General features: G+C 44.3%; 2 protein-coding genes across 2 annotated transcripts in view; one reads left to right on the plus strand and one right to left on the minus strand.

Moving 5' to 3' along the window:
* Positions 1-11,645, minus strand: part of PSMD13 (proteasome (prosome, macropain) 26S subunit, non-ATPase, 13) — a 17,809-nt gene extending 6,164 nt beyond the window's left edge. Inside the window, exons 1-7 of the mRNA XM_011968499.1 lie at positions 11,057-11,645; positions 9,114-9,192; positions 4,051-4,085; positions 3,910-3,965; positions 3,652-3,695; positions 3,371-3,457; positions 640-820 (exon numbers count right to left, since the gene is read on the minus strand). Coding sequence (XP_011823889.1) covers positions 640-820; positions 3,371-3,457; positions 3,652-3,695; positions 3,910-3,965; positions 4,051-4,085; positions 9,114-9,192; positions 11,057-11,151 — 577 coding nt within the window. The 5' untranslated portion in view covers positions 11,152-11,645. The remainder of the gene's footprint in view (positions 1-639; positions 821-3,370; positions 3,458-3,651; positions 3,696-3,909; positions 3,966-4,050; positions 4,086-9,113; positions 9,193-11,056) is intronic.
* The window catches only part of SIRT3 (sirtuin 3), a 22,434-nt gene continuing 21,957 nt past the window's right edge, over positions 11,270-11,746 (plus strand). Inside the window, exon 1 of the mRNA XM_011968487.1 lies at positions 11,270-11,581. The gene's annotated coding sequence lies outside the window, so the exon portion shown is untranslated. The remainder of the gene's footprint in view (positions 11,582-11,746) is intronic.

Raw genomic sequence — 11,746 nt, forward strand, 5'->3', positions numbered from 1 at the left:
TCCAAGCATCCTTTATTCTGCAGCAGAAGGGCGCGTGGGGTGGGTTCAGCAGGTATTTACGTCATGGGACTTCCTACAAAAACCTGTGACTTAGGTAACAATAAGGAACTGGAGAAGGAACAGTAAAGGAGCTAGGAAGAAAGCCTCATTTTCATGTAAATTAAATGCTGGAGACAAATACAATGTAGAAACTAAAGTTTATACAAATCTTCCCATTTTTTCTTCAGAACAGGATGAATCCATCTGAGTAATTTCTTTTTTTTTTTTGGTGAGATGGGGTCGCACTCAGTCACCCAGGCTGGGGTGCAGTGGTGCAATCTTGGCTCACTGCAACCTCCACCTCCCGAATTCAAGAGATTCTCCTGTCTCAGCCTCCCAAGTAACCGGGATTACAGGCACCCACCATAACACCTGGCTAGTATTTTCAGTAGAGACAGGGTTTCACCACGTTGGCCAGGCTGGTCTTGAACTCCTGACGTCAGATGATCCGCCTGCTTCAGCCTCCCAAAACTGCTGGGATTACAGGTGCGAGCCACCACGCCCAGCCCCGCTTAGTAATTTCTGAGAACTGTCATCTCAAGCACCTCAAAGATGCTAAGTTTGGAGAATACGCTCCTGTGTGACATGGACTTTAATGGCCTAGGTTACCTGGTAGATCCTTGATGTCAACACAGCCCAAAAACCGCAGAGCATCTTTGTAGTAGGATGCGTGGTTTCCGACTGTTTGATAGTATTTACTGGAGAGATCATAGAAACGACTGTGAACCGACGTCACACCAGGAAGGTTGTTGAGCATTTCTTCAACATCTTCAATTGTTTCCTACATATGGAAAGCAAAATCATCTCTCTTTTTAAGTTAAAAGTTTATTTATTTCATTTTTTTAGGGACAGGGTCTCACTCTGTTGCCTAGGGTGGTCTTGAACTCCTGGCCTCAAGCGATCCTCCCACCTCAGTCTCCGCAGTAGCTGGGATTACAGGTTCAAGCCACTGTGCTTGGCGAAGATTTTTAAAGTAATATGTTGTGAGATGAAAAGCGCAAACTACAAAGGCAAAGACTGATTAATGTGACTACGTTAACATGGAAAACTTAATCCAAAACACAGAAAAAAGTACAAAGACAAGCTATAGACTGGGAAGCAATATTTACAACATGTATAACCCACCAGCAATTATGACCAAGGAAATATAAAAACGCTTACAAATCAGTCAGGAGACAGCAACACAGTACAAAAATGGGCAAAAGACATTAACAGGCAATTGACAGATCTGGAGACACAAACAGAATGGCCAATAAACCACTAGTAATTGTGAAATGCAAATTAAACCCCCAACAAGATATAATTTCACTTCTATTAGATCAGCAAGGGTTAGAGCCTGAAACTATCAGGTGTTGAAGATACGGAGCTTCCAGAGTGCTCGTATGGCGCTGAGGGAGCGTATATCTGGGAAAGGCAGAGATGCATACAGTTTGTATCTATAGTCTCCAGGCATATATCCTGGTGAGATTCTGCCCACGTACACAAGGGATCACGCACAGAAATACTTATAGCAGTATTGTTTGTGATAGTGAAAAAAAAACCTAAATCTCTCTCTCTCTTTTTTTTTTTTTCTGAGATGGAGTCTTGCTCTGTTGCCCAAGCTGGAGTACAGTGGTACAATCTTGGCTCACTGCAACCTCAGCCTCCCAAGAGGCTGGGATTACAGGCACCTGCCACCACGCCTGGTTAATTTTTGTGTTTTTAGTAGAGACAGGGTTTTACCATCTTGGCTGGGCTGGTCTTGAACTCCTGACCTCATGATCCACCTGCCTCAGTCTCCCAGAGTGCTGGGATTACAGGTGTGACCACCACACCTGGCCCTAAACCTCTTCAACAGGAGACAGGATATGTATGTTGTGGAACACTTACACAGCGAAATTCCGTACCGGAGTACACGCACACTGGCTACACATACCCACAGGACTCTGGACACTGGCTACACATACTCACAGGACTCTGGACACTGGCTACACATACCCACAGGACTCTGGACACTGGCTACACATACCCACAGGACTCTGGACACTGGCTACACATACCCACAGGACTCTGGAACCCAGGACTGAGCCAATGTTAAAACACTTGAGTTACACACCCCCATTTAATGAAGCACAAGGAAATGCATGGGTATGAGAGGGAGCCTGGCTGGGGGAGAAGAGTGGTCTGAAGGGTACTGGGGCCCTGACTGTGGCTTCATTCCTTCCTGAGCTGGCTGGGGCACATGGACGCCTATTACAGCATTGTGGACTGTGACTTACAGCTTCCAGCGTGTCTTAAAATACTTCAAAATAAAATGCACTAAGTATGCACATGGGTGAAGACTGAGAAACAATAAACAATAGAAAGTATCTTTTCAGGGCAATGAGGACAGGAACACTTTTAACCTAACCCCAATATTTTCTTTAACATTATGGTTAGCAAACAAACACAAACACACAAAGGCTCTGGTTAAACAAGGTGGACCCACCACGTCGGTTTCACTGCCACTCACATCCATACCTGTCTCCCAAACTGCACGAAAACATAATTGAACATAAGAAAGACATAAAAATATATAGGATACTTCAGCAACATTTAGGAGGCAGAAGGAAGGTGGAGGAACAGCACATGACGTGCCAGTGGTGTGTAGGCTGACCTTGGTCAGGGAAAACCAATGTACTTTGGGCTGACTGAGGCTGTTGGAGTCATTATTAGACGGATGTGCTGTGGTCACACGGGACTGCTCTTTTGTTTAAGGGCAGCAGGCATTGTATCAGCAACTTACTCTTAAGTGGTTTTGGAAAAAAGCTACAGACACACACAAAGGCAAAAGTAGTAAAAGGTTAGCAATGGGGGGCTGGGCGCAGTGGCTCACGGCTGTAATCCCAGCACTTTGGGAGGCTGAGAACAGAGGGATCACTTGAGGTCAGGAGTTCGAGACCAGCCTGGTCAACATGGTGAAACCCTGTCTCTACTAAAAATACAAGAAAATTAGCCGGATGTGGTGGCAGGCGCCTGTAATCCCAGCTACTCAGGAGGCTGAGGCAGGAGAATCGCTTGAACCCAGGAGGCGGAGGTTGCAATGAGCTGAGATCGTACCACTGCACTCCAGCCTGGGTAACACAGTGAGACTCCATCTCAGAAAAAAAAAAAAAAAAAAAAAAAAAAAAAAAAAAAAGGTTTGCAATGGGGAATTTGGGTTGAGGTATAGGAGTTCTTTGTGTTATTTTTGTAACTTTTCTCTAATTTAAAAATGTTTTAAAATAAATAGTAAAGAACAAAAATAGGTTTTTTTTTCCTACAGTTTTAAACAATTTTAATCCAAAGAGAACTCTGTATATGGTGAGCTCACCTTTGTAACCTGTAGGTCCCCGATGTTTAATTTTAGAGCTCCAATTGCTGTTTTACACAGGATCACTGCCTCATCACTACTTTTCACCTAAGACATCAAAAACAAAAACAAGAAACCTCAGAACGTGGGCAGCTGACTAACAAAGGAAGCCAGCTACTTGCACATTAACGCAACCTTGATGACTAGAGACCGTGTGGTCTCTCAAGGTCTGGACGGTGAGCATGGACACAAACTGTAAGTCATCCATACCCTAAAAGGTATTGCTCACATCTCACATTTACCTTCTCACGAGTCTTTTCCAGGAAAGTAAGAGCCACATTAGGATCTGGAAAAGAAAGAACAGTCAGAAGGACCATCAACAGACTGGTTTCTACTAACCAAGACATCTTTAGGCAGGATAATCTTTAGGTTTTGACCATAAAGTAGAATAAAAATACAATATTGGATACAGAAACCACAAAAGTTCAGTTAACTTATATTTCAAGATAATTTTAACTACCACTTGGATCTGCTCCTTTATAAAACAAAGTAAGACTTACCAGTCATCTGTCTAACTACATGAAGAATGATTTCTACCAGGGACAAAGGATTCACCCTGAAATGAAAACCACCAGTCTTTGAGTACCAATGAGTATCAAAGTACTCATTTGCAAAGTAAAAAAGGGATGAAAGGGTTTTACCTGTGTTCAAATTCACTGATAAAGTTTTCATAAAGCTGTGAAACCAAAACACGGAGAGAAATTACAGGATGTCTTGTATTCTGCAAAATGAAGACCCCAGATACTATTTTTGGTACAAAAGCTGCATCAATGCTATCAAGTTGGGAGTGTGCAAACCACAATGCCCATCACACAGTAAGCAATGCATGTTTGCAGAATGACAGGAGACCATATTAGGGCTTATTTACATTCACGTAAATGATCAACAGATTATTAAGGAACATTAGGTTTCTTCTAGCTTTGGGAATTAGGGTACGGACCGATAAGAACCTCCAGACAAATTCCTATATTCTTTCTTCCAGGTATTGTAAGTTAAATAGACATCAGACTGAAATGCTCCCCCAGTTTTCTCCCTGTGGCTTCTGGGCTGTTGGTATTTGGATGCTTGTGAAGACGGCTTGTGCCGCTGTGTGGTCTCCAGCCGACCAGGACAGGTTTATTTGTATCTATCCTGTTTGTTGAAGTAATAAGAAGACCATTGTGGAAGGAAGGTGAAACCCCATAAGTAAGTCTGTTGAAAATCCTACAGCTAGAGGTTCAAGACCTATGTTCAGCAGTTGGACTTAATGCATTTCTTGAGAAAAATAAAATGTACTCTAGAGAATGGAATCGTGATGTCTAATATAAAGGTAGAGTCTGGGCCCAGCTCAAACGGGAGATGGCAGCCTCTGTCTTGGACATTTCCCATCACATGAAGTCAGTAACGTTGTGTGCAGCATAAACGATACCTCAACTAAAAACAAGGACACAAAAAAACAGGAAAAACAGGAGGCAGTGACCAAAGTCTTCAACAAGGAGAGGGAAGAAAAAAAGGGAAAGGAAAGAAAAAGACGTAACAAGCCGGGCACAGCGGCCCACGCCTGTAATCCCAGCACTTTGGGAGGCCAAGGCGGGCGGATTACGAGGTCAAGAGATTGAAACCATCCTGGCCAAAAAGGTGAAACATCGTCTCTACTAAAAATACAAAAATTAGCTGGGTGTGGTGGCACGTGCCTTTGGGAGGCCGAGGCAGGAGAATCGCTTGAACCTGGGAGGCGGAGGTTGCTGTGAGCTGAGATCGCACCATTGCATTCCACCCTGGGCAACAAGAGCGAAACTCCATCTCAAAAAAAAAAAAAAACGAAAAAGAAAAAGACATAATGTAGTATCAGCACCAAGTATGTGGTACTACTTGGTATGCAAAAGCCTCCATTAAGAGACCTGAAGTACGCAGTAGCCTCCATTAAGAGACCTGAAGTACGCAGTAGCCGCCATTAAGAGACCTGAAGTACGCAGTAGCCTCCATTAAGAGACCTGAAGTACGCAGTAGCCGCCATTAAGAGACCTGAATGGAGGCTTCTAATTTGTATCAAAGGAAAACAGAAGCATTTCGTTTGCATTATTTACCTGAACTGTGAACCCTTGTGCCTCCCATCTTTATCAGAGTTGACAGTGAAATAAACTTATATCAGAAGTTTGCACCTCACTTTTATGGAGTATAAAAGAAGTTTTTTGACTTTCAATGCATTTTTTTTGGAAGAAAATATTTTAAAACGGACAATGGCCTGTACAATAAGTTACTTGAAATCTTATATCTATCTTCTGCGTAAACATATTTCAGATAAATTTCAATTAGATTTGAAATACACATTTTGTTCACCTATTAATGAAATAAAATTTGAAACAAAAAAGAAATGCTCGCTAATCAAACGGAATGGAGTTCCTTCAGATTTTAGAAGGTTAAAGCTAATTGTGCGCCATTTTGAAATTTCTTAGCCACTCAGCACACTTGAGCACTTCCTCAGACTCCACGCTAGGTAGTACAGCACAGAACGTGTAAGACAAATGATGGGTCTTCAAGGAGCTCCTGGTCTACTGAAGACAGTCTTTAAACAAATAAATGACAATACAGTGAGTTTAAGTGCAAAAAGAAAGAAAGAAAAAGCACAGAAGTGCATCAGCCAAAGGGAGAAGCTTCAAAGACCATTACTGCAGAAGTGGCAATACTGAGTTTCGGGAAAATGAGCACAGTTAGAGAGGTGGCCACGTGGTGTGGAAGAGGAAGAAACTGAGAGAAGAACATTCCAGACAGTAACAAACATGTGCAAAAGCACTGACGAAAAAAATACATTATGTTTCAGGAGTAGTTCTGAGGGACACAGACTAGGAAGCACTGAAGATTGGTCTCTGTCCAGAGTGCAAGGCTGAACCAGAGGACCCACATGATCATTTCTATTTTAGAAACATGCTTGGGGCAGAGAGGACAGCAGGTGAAAGAGACAGAGAGAACAGTCAGAGGCCAGTAGTGGCCAAGACAGGAGCGTGAAGGAGCAACAGTAATGAGGATGGATGAATACTCTGAGAGAGATTTAGGGGTAACTTGAAGCAGACTCACTCAGATGTGGGCTGGTCACAGAGAAGGAGAGCTGACAATAACCCCTGAGCTTATGGCCTGGGTAACTGGGCCGAAAGAGTGCCTAGTGTGGGCACAGTAGGAGAGGGAACCTCCAAATGACCTTAACTTTGGATTAGGAGAGCCTGAGGTTCCTCTGGGATATGAAGGTAGAAGGATGAAAACGCCCCTGTAGCAATTACATGTTTGAATCAGGCACACAAGAAACAGCCAACTAAATAAAATGGCATTTTTGTCCCGATGCTGTGGCTCACATCGGTAATGCGGCACTTTGGGAGGCCGAGGCAGGTGGATCACTTGAGGACAGGAGTTCAAGACCAGCCTGGCCAACATGGTGAAACACCATCTCGACTAAAACTACAAAAATTAGCCAGGTGTGGTGGCACATGCTTGTAATCCCAGCTACTTGGGAAGCTGAAGCATGAGAATGGCTGGAACTGGGGAGACGGAGGTTGCAGTGAGCTAAGTTCTACCATTGCACTCCAGCCTGGGTGACAGGGCGAGACTCCGTCCCCTTGCCCCCCAAAATAAATAAAATGGTGGCCAGGTGGTGGTTCACACCTGTAATCCCAGCACTTTGGGAGGCTGAGGTGGGTGGATCACCTGAGGTTAGGCGTTTGAGACCAGTCTGGCCAACATGGTGAAACCCTGTCTCTATTAAAAATACAAAAATTAGCCAGGCGTGGTGGCGGGAGCCTGTAATCCCAGCTACTCTGGAGGCTGAGGCAGGAGAATCGCTTGAACCAGGGAGGCGGAGGATGTAGTGAGCCAAGACTGTGCCACTGCACTCCAGCCTGGGCAACAAGAACGAAACTCTGCCTCAAAAAATAATAATAAATAAATTTTTAAAATGGCATTTTTGCTACAAGAGACAATTTCAAAGATATTTTCCTTATTAGAGGGAAATGTTTGAACTTCCCTGACATCTATTGATCTAAAAAAGTACCTTAAAAAAGAAGCCCACTAAGTCCAGAAAGTCAAAATTACTTCTGGTGACTACAAATTCACAAATACTAGAAATTCACAAATACTAGAAATTCATAAATACTATCCATTTACACTTATGCCAACTGGATCCCAACAATTTTTAAAGGTTTATTCTGTCCATGGGAAAAGTAAACTCAGATCTGCCAACTTAAATAAACATCACCTTACCGTGAGGTTGCGGCCATATTTTGCCACGTGTAGAAAAGTGATTTAAAGATAAGAAGCCAAAGGATAGAGATAAACAATTAGGAATCATCTATCCTGATGATTTAGAACCTCAGGGAACAAGTATTAAGACAGGTCTCAGGCCAGGCACGGTGGCTCCTGCCTACAATCCCAGCAGTTTGGGAGGCCAAGGCAGGCAGATCACCTGAGGTCGGGAGTTTGAGACCAGCCTGGCCAACACTGGTGAAACCCCATCTCTACTAAGAAATACAAAAATTAGCCAGCTGTGGTGGTGGGCACCTGTAATCCCAGCTACTTGGGAGGCTGAGGCAGAAGAATCGCTTGAACTCGGGAGGTGGAAGTTGCAGTGAGCCAAGATCGCACCATTGCACTCCAGCCCGGGCAACAGGAGCGAAACTCCGTCTCAAAAAGAAAAAAAAAAAAAAGGCAGGTCTCATTTATCATTTTCCCACATAATCCAGAAGACTGAATGTTGAGCAAAATCTCCAGGCTTACAGATGATTTTAAGTTCCTCTGAATAGAAAATGTCAAATTGATGGCTATAAACCACAAGAAAATCTTACAAGCCCAGGTGGTGGGGTAGTAAGGTGGTAAGCTCTGTTGTGAGCATATAAAAGTAATGTACTCCGGAGAAATGACTCAAGCTGTAATTATAAGCTATCAGTTACAACGCTGGTGTGAATCTCTGATTCATTCAGAATGAGAGTAAGATGTCAGGAAAAACTTCAAAGAGGAGGCTACCAGTGAGTAAATTTGTGGGGATGTGTCAGGGGATCTGGGGAAGGCTAGGAAAGAAACTGCGTTTTTTTAAACTGTTGAAAAAATTCTAAAAGTCCTCGATTACAGAGGCAGCATGACACTACACAGAACTCTCCCTCCAACCCACCTACCCTCAACCGAAGTACAAAAGGTGCTTTATCTTCCACACTACCCAGGACAGAAGTGTCTGGGCAAGCAGTCAGTGTAGCTTAAAGAAGGGGAGTGATGGAAGTTATCTAAGATTCCCACAGATAGTAATCTTCCTCACACCTTACTCCACCCTCTAACTGGGTTTGAACTTTGTATCTAATAACAGTTTTCTAAAAATAGAGTACTAAAAAGAAGCCTATGAACTAACATACTCAGGCATGTTTTAAGATAGTACTTTATGCCAGAGGTTTAGAAAAAGCCAGAATGTTAGTGTTTGAATCCTCTTCTGCCACTTATTAGCAGTGACCTATAGTAAGTTACTTAAAGTCTTACGTTTGCTTCTACATCAAAAAAGTGAGATGAAAGTAGTATCTACTGAGCAGCGTCGTTAGGAAGGACGTGTGAAGCACTCAGACCAGTACCTGACATAAAGGGACTTCTGAAGAATTGTAGCTTCTTCTTATTATTATTCTTAGCAAAAAGCCCATCTTATTTTAAAAAGTCCTTGAGCACATTCATATAATCTAACCTGGTATCGCAAATTATTTACCTTAATGAGACCATCTCCTTGGGCGAAGCACGGATCCTGCACAAAATCAAGCACCTGAAGTGTCAGCTGATGCCACAACCTGAAAAACATACAGCCCTTAAGACCTCTAACCTAATATCCAGTCACAGACACCTTCAGCCTTGATGATCCTATCAAGTCACAAATATAGGTTGGGTATCTCTAATCCAAAACTCCAAAATTCAAAATGCTCCAAAATCCAAAACTTTCTGAGCACCAACGTAAGGCTCAAAGGAAACGACCATTGGAGCATCTCAGATTTCAGATTTTTGATTCATGGATACTGAATGGGTAAGCACATATCAAAAATATTTCAAAATCCGAAAAAAAACTAAATCCAAAAAACTTTTGCCCCAATGCATTTCTTTCTTCTTCTTTCTTTCCTTTTTTTTTTTTTTTTTGAGACAGAGTCTCACTCTGTTGCCCAGGCTGTAGTGCGGTGGCACCATCTTGGCTCACTGCAACCTCTGCCTCCCAGGTTCAAGTGATTCTCCTGCCTCAGCCTCCCGAGTAGCTGAGATTACAGGCATGAGCCACCGTGCCCCGCCGCCCCAATGCATTTCTGGTAAGAGATGCTAAATCCATACTAACCAGTCTCTACTGTGTAGTAGAAAGAATGCTAAAGCAGATGCAATAAACCTGAGTTCTTTTCCTGGCTCTGCTGTTGAATGGCTATATCACTTTAAGATCACTTAACTTCTCTCTAAGACTCAGTTTTCCCAGGTATGAAATGGAGAACATTATTCTAGATTACCTCAGAGGGTTACTGTGAGGTTTGATTGGAAACGAGAACTTTGAAATCATACATATCTACCTTGAGATTCTGGCTCTTCTACCTATTAGCTAGTATCTCAGGGAAGACAATTAAAATGAGCTTCAGTCTCCTCCTCTGTGAAAAGGATGAATAAAGGATTAAATAAGCTAATATATAAAACCTCCAGGCCAGTGACATAGCGCTTCATCCAAAACCTAAATGCTAATATTTAATAACGCATATGAAATGCTTTGAAAATTACCAAGTGCTATCCAACACAAACCATTATTTGCCAAACATTAATTTGCTCTCAAAAACTGCTAATAGCAGAAGGCTGCTGAATGCTAAACATCATCAAAACATGTATGGAACATCTATGTGAAAGGTATTATATTAAATGCTAGGGTTAACAGGGAGGTTACTACAGGAGATGTATTTTCTATGGAATAGCTCCAGCCCAATGCCAGCAATTTATCCTATCATTTAAAAAGGAAATTAGTGCTTAGCAACAATTTAATGGCTCTGCAATTCATCCTGTTTCTAAACAAACTTAAACTTTAAGATCTTTCTAGGGGCACACAGCCCAGCGAGAAATACAGTGGAAGGTAAAGATAATGGGACGGGGTGCAACCAGTTGCAGAATGAATAGGGAAGAGAGCAAAGCTGCACTAGCCTCTGGTTTATCAACTCCAGACCATGAGAAAGATAACTGTGGATACAGTTACACCATGACAAGGCTAAGCGCGAATCACCAAGATCTGTTTCTCAAAGTGGGTGGCAATCTGGTTCTGAAAGTGTGTTTGCTTGTTTCGCTGGAATACAGAGCTAAAAGCAAAGGCTTCCCCTGAACCGTCTTAGTAAGACCCGAGGTAGACGAGTTCAGAAGCCTCAGTCACAGTCCCTCGTTAGGGAAGCACTGAATCTCAGACCCAAACATCCTGGCTACAGCTCTTGGCCCTCGTGGTCTGTCATCCTTCTTATTCCTCGACCCTGCCACTCGGGGTTCCTCAGCAAACCCTGCTGGCACAGCCAGTCGCTACACGTCCCCGTTTCCCCGCAACTTGGGTCTGGGCGCCCTCAGCCCATCAAGGGCTCGCTTCTCCGCCCGCCCGCCCCCTCCGTCTCCCTCTATCGCCGGGGCCCAGGGCCCGTCTGTCTGCTCGGAGCTTACTTCTTCGTGTAGAGTTCCTCCAGACGGTGCCACACAGCGGGCTGTCCGGGCCCGGAGCTCTGGCTCTGCTGTAGGAAGCCCGGTACGTCCTTCATGACAGCAGGAAGACCCCCGGCACAGATGAAAAACCGGGATGTCAGCCCCGCGGGGATGGCTGCCGGAAATGCTCACTCACTTCCGGCGCCGCGCGGCGCGGGGCAGGCTGGGAGCGCCGTAGCCGGCCGGGGGGCGGGGCCCGCTGGTTGCCCGGTAACCGCGCATGTCTGCGCTCGGGACAAAACTCTCGGCGTTTGCAGCCCGCTTCCCGCGCACCTGGTTGTGCCATTGAGGCTTAAAAAGTATGGGTGCCTGTGGTCGAACCGGCCATGGACTAGCTTTGTGGTGTTAGCCTTTGTGACCCGGAATTGCTCCTCTCAAATGACCTTCCCAGTAGGGTCTTGCGAGGACTAGGTGTAAATATAATGCCTGACCATAGTAAAAGCGCTCAGAAAGTATTAACTGTCACCGCCATCCGGGTTGAAAAAGGTGTGAGCGCAGGGTACAGAAATGCTGGCTCCAGGTTTGACCTCCTGGGCGAGAGGTCAGACACCAGACTAGGGAACTTCCTCTGCTCGGCCTCAGCGTCTACCAGGTCGCGCTGGAGGCGTGGACACGGAGGCGGGGCCGGGAGGCGGAGGCGGGGCCGGGAGG

Source organism: Mandrillus leucophaeus, unplaced genomic scaffold, assembly GCF_000951045.1.
Source record: "Mandrillus leucophaeus isolate KB7577 unplaced genomic scaffold, Mleu.le_1.0 Scaffold845, whole genome shotgun sequence".
In the NCBI taxonomy this organism is placed as follows: domain Eukaryota; kingdom Metazoa; phylum Chordata; class Mammalia; order Primates; family Cercopithecidae; genus Mandrillus; species Mandrillus leucophaeus.